Source organism: Octopus sinensis, linkage group LG3 (genome assembly GCF_006345805.1).
Source record: "Octopus sinensis linkage group LG3, ASM634580v1, whole genome shotgun sequence".
Lineage (NCBI taxonomy): Eukaryota > Metazoa > Mollusca > Cephalopoda > Octopoda > Octopodidae > Octopus > Octopus sinensis.
Window position 1 is genome coordinate 89786372 of NC_042999.1, and position 16660 is coordinate 89803031.

General features: G+C 36.0%; 1 protein-coding gene across 1 annotated transcript in view; it reads left to right on the forward strand.

Annotated features, from left to right (window-relative positions):
• LOC115209300 (tetratricopeptide repeat protein 21B) overlaps nucleotides 1–16660 on the forward strand; it is a 69385-nt gene that overhangs the window by 19149 nt on the left and 33576 nt on the right. Inside the window, exons 13-23 of the mRNA XM_029777637.2 lie at nucleotides 251–343; nucleotides 1565–1694; nucleotides 2510–2595; nucleotides 5381–5452; nucleotides 7678–7798; nucleotides 10720–10817; nucleotides 12247–12485; nucleotides 13699–13771; nucleotides 15630–15740; nucleotides 15903–15955; nucleotides 16351–16439. Of these exons, the coding sequence (XP_029633497.1) occupies nucleotides 251–343; nucleotides 1565–1694; nucleotides 2510–2595; nucleotides 5381–5452; nucleotides 7678–7798; nucleotides 10720–10817; nucleotides 12247–12485; nucleotides 13699–13771; nucleotides 15630–15740; nucleotides 15903–15955; nucleotides 16351–16439 (1165 nt within the window). The remainder of the gene's footprint in view (nucleotides 1–250; nucleotides 344–1564; nucleotides 1695–2509; nucleotides 2596–5380; nucleotides 5453–7677; nucleotides 7799–10719; nucleotides 10818–12246; nucleotides 12486–13698; nucleotides 13772–15629; nucleotides 15741–15902; nucleotides 15956–16350; nucleotides 16440–16660) is intronic.

A 16660-nucleotide genomic window follows, 5' to 3' on the forward strand; every position in this document is an offset into this window, starting at 1 on the left:
TATATTTGAGACTCACAGAGGCACTGACTAGTGACTGAGATCTTTGGCAGTGTGTTGTACCTGAGAGGACCTGTCAAGCCTCTGTACAGCTCAGTACTTTGAGATTGGCCTTCAGTACTTCATCACATGTCTTCCTGGGTCTCCCTCTTTCACAACTTCCATCCTACATTTTATTCATATTTAGTCTCACAACAGAGAATTGCTTACTGTTATTCACCAAAGTTTATCAAAATTTTCATCTATTTTTCAGACTCTTTATCTTAGCTATGAATATTTCATCAAATTGAACCCTGATTTTCTTATTCAAATAACAAATGACTATTTGGATTATGGACCCCAACAGGTGAGTATCATTTTCCCCTTCTACTCATGTTTATTACATTTTTTACATATTTTCTCCACCATATTTTAGACTAGATTGTATCATCATCATTGCTATTGTATTTAATCATATACATTTCATTGTATTATTAGACCTATTTCTTTCTTGCTTATTAGAAATACAGGAGTCCAATCAAGACTAAATTTGGAAACTATTTCCCACTATGACCAGCTTGCAATCACCTTAATGCTATATAAAACTATTTTATGGAAGAATAAAGTACATGGTTTAGTGGTTAATGTTGGGTTCACAATCATAAGGTTATGCATTTGACCCCTTTACTAGGCAGTGCATTGTATCTCTGAGCTAAGCACTTCTTTGTTTCATATTGCTCAAGGCTGCTCATTTGAAATGTGTACTAACTGGATGCTGATACAAATCTCTTTTCTTCCAGCTGTCACATCCTGAATGGGTGAGAGGGGCCAAGATGGTGTTTGCATCTGCTGTCTATTATATCAACACCTAAAACAACTAGCACAACATCATACATACTCAGAATGAGGACTTTAGCTATTACTTAGATACTGGAAATGATAATTCTCTGAATTGATTAAGTATTGGTCTAATGATGGAAAGACTGATTAACTTGTGTCTTCCCACTGTGTAGAAGATACCTGATGAATAGGAGTAAGACACTCCTACTCATCACGTATCATCATTGCCTTCAATTAGTGTGCTCCCAATCTGGTTCATCTCTTCACAAAACTCTTCAAATTCTTCCCCAGCAGTCATCTTTTCTACAGTTACCAATCTAAAAAAGTTCTAGCTGAACATTAATTGCATCAATTTCATCAATTTTGGAAGGCTTTCAATGGTTATGGGAAATGGCCTTCCTTGGATCAAATAATTGAAAATAATCTGAGTAGCTCCATCTTTGTTTTGAAAACGTTTGAGGAGGAGGATATATAATTACCTTTCATTGGCTTGTTGTGTTGAGATTGTTTCTTACTCCACAGTAAGCTTGGTAGATACATCTGATAATTTAATTTATTTTACTTGTTGCACCAGATAGATAGTGATTGAGTACCTTTTTGTGGAGCAGGTCAGATGTGGTACAATTTTCCTAGTATCACACTTTTGTAATACCAATGATATCCATGATGCTAAATGATGATAATTGTTTTAATTTGTCAGGCACAAGAACTATGGTATATAATGCCCAACTTTTAATCTCAATTTCAGCCAAGCCAGTATGGTCAACCTCTCGATCCTATTCTCAAGAAATGTTTGCAAATTTTGGACCCAGTTACCAAAATGTTACCTGGTTTGTTTAAAGGGGTCTATCTATTGGCAAAAGTGAAATATCTGTGTGGTAAGTTGCATGTAGTCTTTCATCTTATATGATGATCCAGAATTCTAGAAATTGATAATAATTTTTGATTACCTGCAGTCTTCATAGATATGGAGTTTGAGAATTTTAGGGTTGAAGATAGGGTATGTTGTAATGTTCAGGTTTTTTCATGAGAGATTTAGCAAGGGAAGTAAAGTAGAGTTTGTGGAGATGGTTCACAGTAAATTTGATGCAGTATTATGCAGTCATCATCAGTAGATATAAAAATATAGATGACATGCTCTACATTGATATATCATTCCTATATAGTCTATTATGGCACTCTTAGGAAGGCATCCAGCTGTAGAAACACTGCCAGATCAGACTGGAGCCGGGTGCAGCCTCCTGGCTTCCCAGACCCCAGTCGAACTGTCCAACCCATGCTAGCACGGAAAACAGATGTTAAACGATGGTGATGATTAACATTTCTATTAATCATCAGTCCTGAATGTGTGCATAGCACTGGAGTTGGTTTGAACTTGCAACTTTTATTTTTAAATTAAGGATAACATGCTTGTACTCTAGTCAAATACAGTTATTGTTAAAATTAATGACACTCATATTAAGTTGATGTCACTTCTATAAGCATCAACATGCTTGTTAATGTTCAGCAACTAAATTAAAACCCCTCTTGTTTACAATGGCTCAATAAATTACTTGAATCACTTGAAAGATGTTCAAAACATTGAAAAGAATATAGAAATTACATTTTTCACTCTATTTGAAATGTTTTGCTTTTTCTATATCCTATATACTTTATACAGTTTGAAATTTTTCTTTCTAATGTTCTTTTGTAGGAGACTTTGAGGCTGCTCAAGCTACACTCCAGCACTGCTTAGACCAAGACCAGTCTCTCTCTAGTGCTCATATTTTAATGGCACAGGTAAATACATGTTTGTTACAATATTTAATTGTAATTTTAGCAAATTCCATATTTAATAATTTCAATTTTATTGTATGTGTGTCTCATCATTGGTATGGGTTGAGTGGTTCAACAGGATTCAGCAAGCCAGAGGAATGTATTGAGCTCCAGTATATCTGCTTTGGCCTGGTTTGTATGGTTGGATGCCCTTCTTAATGCCAACCACTTTCAGTGTGTCCTGGTTGCTTTTTTCATGACACCAGCACCAGTAAGATTGCCAAGGAACTTGCACAACAGCAAAAAACAAATCCTCTCAACTGAGTGGAGTTGGAGTTGTAATAAAGGGAGAGGGGCTTTATTCTTGGTGTTGAGAGGCTAAAATTTCAAGAGGCACAGGCATAGATGTCTTAATATAGAAGAGATATGAGGTGGCGAGCTGGCAGAATCATTAGCACACTGGACGAAATGCTTAGCGGTATTTTGTCTGTCTCTATGTTCTGAGTTCAAATTCCACCAAGGTCGACTTAGCCTTTCATCCTTTCGGGGGTCAATAAATTAAGTACCTCTTGCGTACTGGGGTCAGTCTAATCAACTGCACCCCTCCCCCCAAAATATTTCAGGTCTTATGCCTATAAAGAAAGGATTTTTGTCTTTCAAATTCCACCAAAGTAGACTTTGCTTTCATCTTTTTGGGGTCAAAAATTTTGGGCCTTATGCCTAGAGTAGAAAAGAATATAGAAGAGATACATCGGTACCTTGTGTTATATAGGAATGGGTGGGTGTAGCTGAAAGAAGGTAAAGATGTTCCTCACAGCATGTCCGTGCACACTGCCAAGATGCAAAAAGGTGAATATATGAGAGAATACAAACTAAAGATGGAAAGGTGTTAGATGGTGTGTTAGTTCGTAAGAGTGAGAGAGAAGAGTAACAGATGGTTAGTAAGGTGGGTAGAGGTTAAGACTGTGAATAATGTTCATGGGAGGAGGCGTAGTCAATGGTAAATATCTTTGTGGGGAAGAAGATAAAAGAAATAGCTGAGGTGATAAGTGGCAATACAGGAAGTGAGTGAAGAGCAGCAGTATGTAATGATTTTCATCCTTTTTAATATTAGGAAGCAATTTGTTAAGTCTGTGTTACATATTTAGGAGATATCTTTGTTTTTTTTTGTGTTTCTTTTCATTTCATTAGTAACCAGATTATTTCCTATTGTTTATGATTATTCTCTTTATTTCACGTACAGTACTTGTGATGTTACCTAAGTTTATAGAGCCTTTATGTGGTCATTTGACTTGCTAGAAATAGTAACCAAATCTCAAATCAGTTTCTACTATCATTAAAAAGAAGCATTAGATAATAGACCCAAATACCCTTAGAATGATACAATGATCTTGGCTTGACAATCTTTCTTCATAGCTCAGCTTGATCAGAGATGATCTAAATATATATAAATGTTTTATTTCACTGCATTACCATTATGCTATATTCTCCATCAAAGACATCTCTGAGTCTACTATGACTTATAACTTAAAGCTCCAATGTCTGGCAACTGACTTGGTAGACACCCACAAGATTATCCACCATCTTTCCAACAACAATCTTGGACACCTTTTTGAATTCCATATGTCTAACACCCATAGACATGTTTTCCAAATAAAAATAATAACACAGCACCCACAACTTTCGGAAACAATTTTTCATCCTTAGAATTGCTGAAGCATGGAATAAACTACCTGCATCGGTTTTAGCCATTAGGACATTACATCCTCCAAAACCTCCATGGTTCTTGAAATTTTCCTACAGTATATCTGATGCCACCCAACCCACTTTTTTAGTCTTTTTTTTTTTTGTAGACTTATTCACTGTTCATTTCCTGCACGTATTCTATGTATTGTTCATTGGTTACTTTTTTTGATAACTTGTGGTGCACCTGAGTTCTGTATGCTATAAGTTCATTATATATTACCATGATGAAAATATTAATACCTAACCAACACTATAGTAGTATTATTCTATCGCTTCAGTAATTAATCTGCAAAATCAAAATTGTTCTGATTAATTAGTAGTCGACACATGCATATTACCTTTATACTTATGTATGTTGCTTCACCTCAACTAGAATGTGTTTATGTCTCTTTCTCTTGACATTGCATAATGGTTGTGAAGCAAGCATCACTGTCATACAAGTGGTGTCTTTTGTCTCCAACCTTACATGAAAATATTTCTGGCCCTTGGGAAATATTTATTTCAAATTTTGATGCAAGGCTCACAATTTTGGGAGAGAGGGCTAGTTGATTACATCAGCCTCAGAGCTCAGCTTTTACTTATCTTATCAGCCCTAAAAGGATGAAAGGTTAAGTTGACCTTGGTAGAATTTGAACTCAGAACATAAAGACAAACAAAATGCTGTTAAGTATTTTGCCCAGCATACTAACGATTCTGAGGAAATATTAGCTTGGAAACAGGTGGGGGTTGCCAAAAGGAAGGACATGTGACCATAGAAAATCTGCCTAAACAAATTCCATCTCACTCTTGCAAGCATGGAAAAGTAGCCATTAAAACGACAATTTGTTCATTTAATGCTCATTTTTCCACACTAGCATAGATTTGGACAGATATGTTATTTGAAGCAGGATTTTACAACCTTTATTCATGTTCTTTATATCTCCCAATTTATTATCATGCTTAATGAAACATTGTTAAATCTTATTAAAAATATTGATATTTCAGAATAATCTTTTTTATATTGATAAAATCACTTAAATCAAAATTGGTGATTTTATACATTATTTCTATAATTTTCTTTCAGATTCATTTACATTTAAACAACTTTAAACTTGCCTCACAATCTCTTGAATTTGGACTCAGTCATAACTTTCAGGTTAGTTATTGAGTGTTTCAGTACTTTTGTTAATTCTCACCTATTTGCATTAGATTTGTTTTTATTTTCAAACTAATAATTTTAAAAAGAAAACTAAAAGAAAACCCTGAAGTAATGGCAATTAAAGAAATAAATAACATTACAACAATCTTATTTGACTGGTTTTCATTGTGCTAAAATTCAACATGGCAGCCCTGAGGAAACAGACTTTGGAAGAGAGAGTGGATATTTGATATATTGTTTTAATTTTCTAAAAAGATGTTCATAAATGCTAGTTACCAGATAATGAGTCTTTCGATATAACTTATTGAAAGCTGCTGTTTATTTCTCATAGTCATATATATATATATATATATATATATCACACACACATATATATATATATCATCATCATCATCATCGTTTAACGTCCGCTTTATATATATATATATATATATATATATATATATATATTTCACACATGTGCAACACATATAGACATGTGAACAAAAACATTATATAAAGAGCCACAACCAGCATCAAAGAATTATCAAAGAGTGAGTGGGAAGGAAACAGAGATAAAATGACAGCAACTTATAACTGTCCTAATAGTATGTGATTCAAAACAGTCAATGCTAAATGAAGGCTAAAATATTTAAATATTTATCAAGTAAAGTAGGGATCACTATAAAACAGTAAATAAAAAATATTTCACACCATGAACAAGAATTTAGCACAAACTATCATTAGCTAAGGTTGAGGATTAGAGTAAAGCTATTGATATTACATATAAAGAAAATAATATTAAAACTTAATTTTAGAGTCCTTCTTATACATCTTACTAATTTAAAATGACAACTTATTTTACAATCTTCCCAATAATACGTGATTCATAAACGATCAACACTAAACAAGTCATTAGAATCACAGAACTCCAGTAAAATGGGGCACACCATAAAACAGTAAACAAAAAAAATCTATTTCACACCAGACTACCATCTTTAGCTAAGGCTGAGAGTAAGAGTAATACTATTTTGAAAATTTTAATATATGTGGTTCTTGTGCTGTTTTACTACTGGTTGTGATACCAAATCACTAATTCATAGAAAGATTGTAAAATTTATTCAATACCTTTGCTATTGCCATTTCTATCTTAATAGAAGTTTATCTTAGTTTACTCAACAACATTTTGAGAAGATGAATATGTAGAGATGCCACTAGTAAAAAAACAAAAAAAAAAATTAATAGTTTTAAAATGCACCTCTTCAAGGAATGGCTCATGCTTATTTCCCTATTGCAAATTATGAAGTAGTATAAATGAAATATTTTTTTTACCGTTTGTGGAAAACTTAAAACATTACAGGAAGTTTTCTAATATATCATTGTCTGTACATTTCAAACTTTCATGTTGTATATCATCATTTTGTTCTAGTGAAGAACAGTATAAATCTCTAATAGTAAAATAATGTTCAGACCTTCATAGTTTATAATCATTAATTGTTTTGTATTTGTCATCAGCAGTTAGACTTTTCAAATATTCCTGCCAAATAAAATTAGGAAGAAAGTGTTGTATTAGCCATATCTGGGAAGAGAATTTTGTACAACAGAAAAAAAAAATGGGGTTGGTAGGAGCTTGCTATATACCTCTTACCATCTCCATCCTTATTTGTATCCATCACTTGTTCTCCCCCACTTACATCCTTTACCCACCTTCCCTGATCCTTCTATCTTCTGTGTCACCTTCATGGACACAGAGGGAATACATTTGCACCTTGTCACTACCATCACTATTTCTTTATTATCACCACACCATCCTCCATCTATTCCACCCATCCATACATAGTTCTGAATCGCTTCCACAATAATAAACTTGTTCCTCCCATTTATACTTTAACCTATCCACACCTCACATAGAGCCACCACCTTCTCTCTTACTCTCTCTCTCTCTCTCTCTCTCTCTCTCTTGGGGATTCTTTAGTCTCAAGTGATTGCATTTGGAAGCATAGAAGCTTTCTGAAACCAAGACTTTGAAGCTAAATGTCATCCAACCCTTTGGATCCTGATGAACTTGTTCAACTCATGGAAAGCAGATTTGAAATGATGAGAATGAGGATCATGAGCTTAAAATGGTATCACTTCTGTGATAATTCTTTGGACAGAATGCAATTAATCTAGCTCAATTTAATGCTTAAGTGATGACATTTTTTGTTTTTTTAATGTTTATGTATTTTATTCTTTTCTTGAAGGTTCGAGACCATCCTATATATCATTTAATTAGTGCAAGAATACAGAAAAAGCAAGGAGAGTTATCTGATGCTTCAGAGACTTTAAAATTTGCTATGAATCTTCCAGGAATGAAGGCATCTGGTTAGAACAGTTTGTTTTTCTTTTTCATACTTTTTCACTTGTGATTTGTTTTGAAGTAAATCTATAGTTCTTCCACACTCAATGCCAACATCTCACTTGCCTTTAATGTTGTTGAAAAAGACAGAAATAGTACAAAATATCATTTCTCTGCTTTTAAAAGTATTTGTCCATGTTCTTATGTAAAGAATCAATCTTCCTTTCAAGGACAAGAATTGATCTCTGTGGCAGGGATGGGAAAAGCTGGATACTAAAGGAAATTAGGGTATGATAGAAAGAAAAAAGGGAAATGCAGAGAAGCTAAGAAAGCAACTGGAAATGCTTAGTACGAATATCAACTTGTGAAAGGTGTGTACTCATCTGCTACACAATTCTCAGAAATAGTACCAAAATCTACCTTAAATCACACTCTGCTATTGTATATAAGGAAAAGTTACATTCAGTAGTGCAGTTTTACATACCTCTAAAAAGACAGTGTGGTGAGAACTGAAATATATTTTGTCATTAACCTGCTGAACATGGTTGATCTGTGGCAAAATACTCATAAAATAATTTGCAAAAATAGATTTCATATTAAAAAGATACTACTTTGTACCCCAAAATACATACATGTACAGTTATGGAAATAGAATAAAAACAAGATTTTTTTATGTCCTTTTACATACTGTACTCTCTACAATTACACATTTCTCTTTAATTTATATTCATAGGCTACACCACTGTTGACATCATCACCATCATCATCGTCGTTTAACGTCCACCTTTGATGCAGGCTTGGGTTGGACGGTTTGACTGAGAACTGGCAAGCCAGGAGGCTGCACCAGACTCCAATCTGATGTGGCAATGTTTCTACAGTTGGATTCTCTTCCTAATGCCAACCATTCCAAGAGTGTAGTGGAAGCTTTTTATGTGCCACCAGCACGGGAGCCACTCAGGCAGCACTAGCATTGACCATGCTCAAATGGTGCTTTTTATGTGCCACTGACATAGGTGCCAGTCAGGTGGCACTGACATCAACCACACTCGAATGGTGCTTTTTATGTACCACTGGCATGGGTGCCAATCAGGTAGCACTGGCATTGGCCATGCTTGAATAGTGCCTTTTACATGTCACCGGCACAGAAGCCAGTCAGGTGGCACTGGCATCAGTCACACTTGACTGGTGCTTTTTACATGCCATTAGCACAGGTGCCAGTCAGGCGGTACTGGCATAGGCCACACTTGAATGGTGCTTTTTATGTGCCACCAGCATAGGTGCCAGTCAGGCAGCACTGGTATTGGCCATGACGACGATTGAAAGGTACTCTTAAATGGGCCAGTTATGTGACACTGGCATCGGCCATGACTATGATTTCACTTGGCTTGCCTGGTCTTCTCAAGCACAGCATATCTCTAAAGGTCTCAGACGCTTGTCATTGCTTCTGTAAGGCCCACCATTCGAAGGTTGTGCTTCATCATCTTGTCCCATGTCTTCCTGGATCTACCTCTTCCTCAGTTTCACTCCACTGTTAGTGTGTAACACTTCTTCACACAGCTGTCCTCATCCATACACAACACATGACCATACCAGCACAGTTGTCTCTCTTGCACCCCACATCTGATGCTTCTACTGTCCAACTTTTCTCTCAGGGTGCTTACTCTTTGTCATGTATGCACAATGACATTTCACATCCAGCAGAGCATACTAGCTTCATTTTTTCAAGCCTGCGCATGTCCTCAGCAGTCACAGCCCATGTTTCACTACTATGTAGCATGGCTATTCACACACAAGCATCATACAGTCTGCCTTCCACTCTGAACGGGAGGCTCTTTGTTACCAGGAGAGGTAGGAGTTCTCTGAACTTTGCCCAGGCTATTCTTCTTCTAGCAGCTATACTCTCAGAGCATCCCTTCCACCCCCACCCCCGCTACTGACTTAGTCACCTAGTAACAAGCTATCAATTCCTTCCAGTTTTTTTCCCCTGGCATGTGATGGAATCTGTTTTCTGTAAATCTTCGGAGTTTATTGCACCTGTGCATTTGCCATGCATAAAATCTATTTTCCCCGTTAACCTTCCTTTGATATTTCTGCACTTGTTATGTGTCCATAGCTTACACCAGGTACATCTTATGGAGTTTCTACCTACACCTTTTCTACAGATTGAGCAGGGCCATCTACCTGAAGGGATTTGTGATTTGTCTGCCTTCCTACTTACTAAGACTTTTGTTTTTGCTAGGTTAACTTTAGGTTAACCCTTCAATTCTAGACCTTGCTTCCACAACTAATCTTCTTCTCTAGTTCTGGTAGTGACTCAGCTATTACAGCAAGGTCATCAGCATAGAGAAGCTTCCAAGGACAGCCTGTCTTGAATTCCTCTGTTATTGCCTGAAGGACTATGATGACTAAGAGTGGGCTTAGAACTGATCCTTGGTGAACCCCCACTTCTACCCAGAATTCTTCACAATAATCATTGCCAACCACCACCTTACTGACAGCAATCCTGTACAGGGCTTGTACAGCTTTCACCAATTACTCATCTATCCCTAGTTTCCAAATAAGAGATCGGGGAACCCTGTCAGAGGCTTTCTTCATGTCAATAAAAGCCAAGTATAGAGGTTTATCTTTGGCTAGATATTATCCCGTTGCTGTCTTACCAGAAATACGGCATCAGTGGTGCTTCTCCCTGGCACAAACCTAAACTGCATCTCATCTAAACTAACTCTCTCGCTAATTAATTGGGCTATGACCCTTTCTGTGACTTTCATCACCTGATCCAACAATTTGATACCTCTGGAATTATTTCTATCTAATGCATCACCTTTACCTTTGTAGCAGTTGACTATGTTGCTACTGCTACACTAGTCATTTTCTTCACTGATTCTATTGTTTCTTCTGCTGATGTGAATTTTTATTTATATTTTTTTGTTACTGAATTATTCTGAAGACAAAATGAACAATAAAGAGAAGAACCAAATTTCTGTAAATGATAAAGTATCTGTCTTTCTGGAACTTGCTGACACACACAAGCTTCTTGGTGAACAGGTAAGGATGTCTAAAGTTTGTTTCTCAAAATATCTCTCCGTAAAGTTCACTTATATGGCACAGAAACAAAAACAAGTTTCTGCAGGTGACTGTAACCAACTTCTGGTTGACACTTTGATATAATGATCTCTGTGATGCTACATATATACATGCAGTTCCACAAACAGAGTTCATTACTTGAATTTACATTATGTAGATTATATTCTTTCATTTTAATGGACATGTGTTGTCTTCTCAGATGATGAACCAAGGCAATATTGGATGTTTGTTGGTTTGTAGAATACAAAGGTGGAAAGATAGATATTGTTGATTGCAAAAGAGATTTTTAAAGAATCTGACCAAGAAGACCAGAATAGCAGAAAGAAATTACTGATGAGAGATAAAGAAAGTGAGATTTCCTCTTATCAAGGAGTTATCAAATACACATTGATGTAGCTGCAATATAGCTCTGTGATTGACCCAGGGAACTGGGTCAACATTGAGTATCAATGGCACCTACAAAATATATTAGTATAAATAAGGTTTGACATGGTTTCCGTAGCTACACTGCTTATGTATTGATCAAACACTCCAAAGGAAGAAAAACAGTTTCGAGATGAGACAAAATCTGAAGGGTGAGTATGATGAAAGAAGTATTATAAGGCTGATGGGACACTATGTGGAAATAATAATATATGAAGATTTAGTATCTATAGTGAAAAGAAGGGTCCAGTGAGGGTAAAAAAGGAGGTAAGTAGAATGTAAGAGATAGAATTATTGGTGTTCTGTTAGCTAGTTTGATAATTTCTCTTCAGCTATCTGGCTGTTAAAGTGTATCAAATTCAGAGGGTGGTATGCTCAGATGATCATGCTGTTTTCTGAACTTGAACACCTTCAAGTGTTGTTAATCCTTACTTGAGAATGAGTTAAACCAAGTTGTAAAAAATAAAACTACATTTTTATCCAGTTTGAATTTACCACTTAAGGTCTTTGTAAGTGTCTATTATTTCTTGTATTGTTGTGGAAGAATATCTTCAACTGAGTCCAACAAAGGAGATGTTTGATGTAGTTTGAACACATTGTTTTCATTCAACTTGTTGAGTTGGACATAATCTAGGCTTCTATTGATAATACCCTGCTCAGTGTCAGGGACACAATTGTAGGACAAAGTTTATGGTGTGAATAGAGGAGAATGCTGGATGGTGAATTGATGAAAGTTATTTTGAAGATAGATAGACAGGTAAATTTCTCAGTGAGTTGATAACATTAGGTATGACTCTTACTTTAACAGTTCTTACATAGAACCTATAGAGAAAACTACATCTGTAAAACTACCATTTGGTTTTTTTTTTGGGGGGGGGGGGTTTGCTCTCATTTGCTTCTAAATAAATAATCATCATACTGATAGATTTTTCCATCAATAAATTCCATCTTTTATTTCTCTCTGCAGCATGAAGCAGCTAAAGTAATGCAAGATGCAATAAATGAATTTCAAGGCACACCTGAAGAAGTAAGAATCACAATTGCTAATGTTGACCTGGCATTAGCTCGTGGTGATATTGAAATGGCACTTGGTACTCTCAGAAATGTTGGTTCTGAGCAGCAGTACTTCATACAAGCCAGGGAGAAAATGGCAGATATCTATCTGAACTACAGAAAAAACAAGACACTTTATGCTAACTGTTATCGGTATAAAATCTTTCTTTTTCTTAGGAGGAACAGTTATGTTTCAAGAATCTTTGAAGGTTACACTATGTATATAAATATTAAGTTTCCTTTTGGTAATTTTATGAAAGTGTTTTAGTTTTTAACCATAACTGACTGTGATAAAAGTTTTAGGAAGTATTAGCAAATTGTTATAAGATATTACTATATATATTGGTATGACATAGTGTTTTTTATAGATATTTAGTATTTTATAGATATTTAGTAGTGTATGATTGTATGTGAATATGTCATCAAGTACATTTTTCCAATGACTTAATAATTACTTCACTGATTGACTGAGTTTATAAAGTATAGAACAGTCTCTTTTTGTGTCATTTATTCTATTCTTTCAGTTGAATACATAATGATGTTTATGTTATCTACTGAACTAGTGAGTACATTAGAAATTATCATTATAGTTTCATAGGGACAGTCTTCTACTATAGTTCCAGGCCAACCAAAGTCTTGTGGGTGGATTTGGCAGGCAGAAACTTAATAAGACCATATGATGTTGTTAATGATGATATATACATATATGTGTATGTATGTGTGTGAATGCATGTGTGTACATGCTTGATTGTGTAAGTGTTTGTTTGTCCTTGTCTTGACCTCACATTATTGTTGTAAATGAATGTCACTCATTTCCAATATTTTGTGATATAGAATATGTAGGAGCCTGTTCACAGTCCAGTTGGTTTCTGAGTTAGAGATTATTAATGTAGAAGTCTGAATTAACTTTTTTTTATGTAGAAGAGATAATTAATGCAGGTGATACATATCAAATATGAAACATTACCTATGTCAAAAAGTTTTTCAAAGGAAACTAAGTGCTTAAAGTTTATGTATGTTAAGCTCAGAAATGAAGACCTATTCTGTCAGTGTTCTTAGCAATATGGATTAGCTTTGCATTGGGATTTTTAGTTGTGAATTATCAATGAGCAAAGAGAAATAATGTAATTTTGTTTTCTGTTTACAACTGATGTTCTGTGTTTCAACTGTAGAAAGACTGATACAATTCCATTAAAATTTATGTTCGAGGTTTTATTAGTGTACTTATGCCCTATCATAGCTTCTTTTGTTACTCAGTTTTGAAACATTTTTGGTTATGATTTATGTACCTGGAAGGTCTCGCGTTTTGTCTTTGTATTTGTAGCTGTTTATATGATTCTAATTTCTTCCTCTTATTAAATTTCAGAGAATTGGCTGAAAGAAAGCCTAGTGTTCACACTTCTTTATTACTTGGTGATGCTTATATGAGTATTCAAGAGGTGAGTCCATTATTTGAAAGCTTAGATATAGCCTAAATACTTAATCCTTTAAGCTTCAGTACTTATTTTCCCATGCAACCCCATATACCAGAATAGTAGAAAAAGCTTTCTATGTTTTTGCTCTAAGTAGATTTTTAAGACACTCACTAATAAATGCTTTTCATGGATAAACACTTCCTTTGCTTCAGTTTCATCAAACATTTTAAACAGCATTTGTTCTGCATTAATTATTGAAAATTTTATAGAAATATGGAAGAAACTAAAGCATTCAGAATTATTTACCCACAAAAGCTGTTTATAAGTTAAAAAATTGTTGGTGCACATATGGGGCTGGAATGAGGGCTTAAAAAGTTTTAAAATGTTTCATATATGTGATTAGATCTTATGTGATGACTGAAATATTACTGAAAGACTATTAACATATTTTGAGGAACAGTTTAATATTGAGGGATTTTTTTCCCAGCCTTCTTTATTTTATACTGACCATTGAAAAATGAATGACTCTTTATGATTCTTTATACAAATAATATACTTATTATTGAGTTAGTTCAAAGACTATAGATTTTTAACATAAGAGATTAATATTAGTATGACATAACTGATTTTACAAGAAGTAAAGTTTGCTGTGTTCTTGGGTATGTAACAATCTAGCAATCTCATTCTAATTGTGAGCTTTAATTTTAGTTTGGAGAGAAATAATATTAAGTACAGTGAAGTGGTTGACTTAATCAAAAAAGTGCATTGTTGCTCATTCTGGGATTTATATTTCTATCTTGAGAAAACCCGGCAAGACCAGTGAGAACAGTCAAAATCAAAATCAAACCAAATCAATACATATATCAGAAAGCAGAACCAAATTGAGGTCGATCAACATCAGGGCCCCCGTGCAGGTGACACGTAAAAGCACCACCCGTTCGTGGCCGTTTGCCAGCCCTGTCTGGCCCCCGTGTCGGTGGCACGTAAAAGCACCATCCGTTCGTGTTCGTTGCCAGCCTCGCCTGGCCCCCGTGCTGGTGACACGTAAAAGCACCATCCGTTTGTGGCCGTTTGCCAGCTCTGTCCGGCCCCCGTGCCGGTGACACGTAAAAGCACCATCCGTTTGTGTCCGTTTGCCAACCCTGTCTGGCCCCCGTGTCGGTGGCATGTAAAAGCACCATCCATTCGTGTCCGTTGCCAGCCTCGCCTGGCCCCCGTGCCGGTGACACGTAAAAGCACCATCCGTTTCATGGCCGTTTGCCAGCTCTGTCTGGCCCCCGTGTTGGTGGCACGTAAAAGCACCATCCGTTCGTGTCCGTTGCCAGCCTCGCCTGGCCCCCGTGCCGGTGACATGTAAAAGCACCATCCGTTCGTGGCCGTTTGCCAGCTCTGTCTGGCACTTGTGCGGGTGGCACGTAAAAGCACCCCTACACTCACGGAGGGGTTGGCGTTAGGAAGGGCATCCAGCCATAGAAACACTGCCAGATCTGACTGGGCCTGATGAAGCCTTCCAGCTTCACAGACCCCAGTTGAACCGTCCAACCCATGCTAGCATGGAGAACGGATGCTAAATGATGATGATGATGATGATGATCTCAATTAGTTGACATTATTTTGCAAATGTAGACTAGTGCTGGTGCTACATTAAAACAGCTAGTACACTCTGTTAAGTGGTTGGCATTAGGAAGGGCATCCTGTCATAGAAACCATGCCAAAGCAGACACAGAACCTGGCAGAATTTCTGACTCATCTGTTCTTGTTAAACCGTCCAACCCATGCCATCATGGAAAAGAGTACGTTAAATAATGATGATGAGAGAAGCTGATGTTTTTGATATTGATGAAGATAATAATGATTTCAATATTCATATCTTTCTTGTCAGCCTGACAAAGCAATAGATATTTATGAAGAGGCACTGAAAATGAATCCAAAGGACACAACTCTTGCACATAAGATTGGCAAAGCTTTGGTGAAAACTCATCAGTATGGAAAGGTAAGTGCTGTTAACACATTTTTGATCTTGCATTATTTTTATAGGTCAGATTTGTCTAGTCCTTTACCCTTTAATCATCATTGTCATTGCATAAATCTGCTCAATCCCATTCACTTGGGGCTAAATAACAGCATTTACTGTTATGTTTCTCCAATTTTGTAGGCTGTGACTTACTATGAAGCGGCAATCCGATCTGGAAATCAGAGTCAGTTTTGGTATGAAGTCATCTTTTGTTTACTTCAATATTTTAGGTCCATATTTGAGATTATTTAATGTCTGTTTTCAATACTGGCATAGGTTGGACAGTTTGACAGGAGCTGGTAAGGTTGGGGTGCTCACAAGGCTCCATTGTTTGTTCTTGTATGGCTTCTATGGTTAAGAGTGGCTTCCAGCCATAGAAACCATACCAGAACAAAGGAACCTGGTGTGGCCCCCAACCTTACCAGCTCTTGTCCAACCCAAGCCAGCATGGAAAACAAGCATTTGATGATGATATATATATTTGAACCCACATACAAAGACATACATCCACACAAACACAATTTCTAATATACCCAGTTTTCACTTAGTATTATAAACACTGTTCATTGTTCTTTGTTTGGTTTTCTAGCATTGATCTTGCTGAGCTGCAGTTTCGTTTGAAACAATATGACAAATCAGAGAAGATACTTAAGCATGTGTTAGAAGAAGATATATTATGTGAGTTGATCTGAAATTTCATCCATTGCATCCACATTGAGGACAAATTTTAGCATATTTCTTTTCCTTTTTGATGTTCTATTTTGCTAACGGAAAGCCAAAATACTAGAATCTACTGATGGTCTGCATTGTCAGCAATAATTTCAAGAAAGTTTATAGAATGTCATGTGTTGATGGCTTATTCCATTTTGTTAAAAAAAAAACTATTTTTGTTGCCTCTG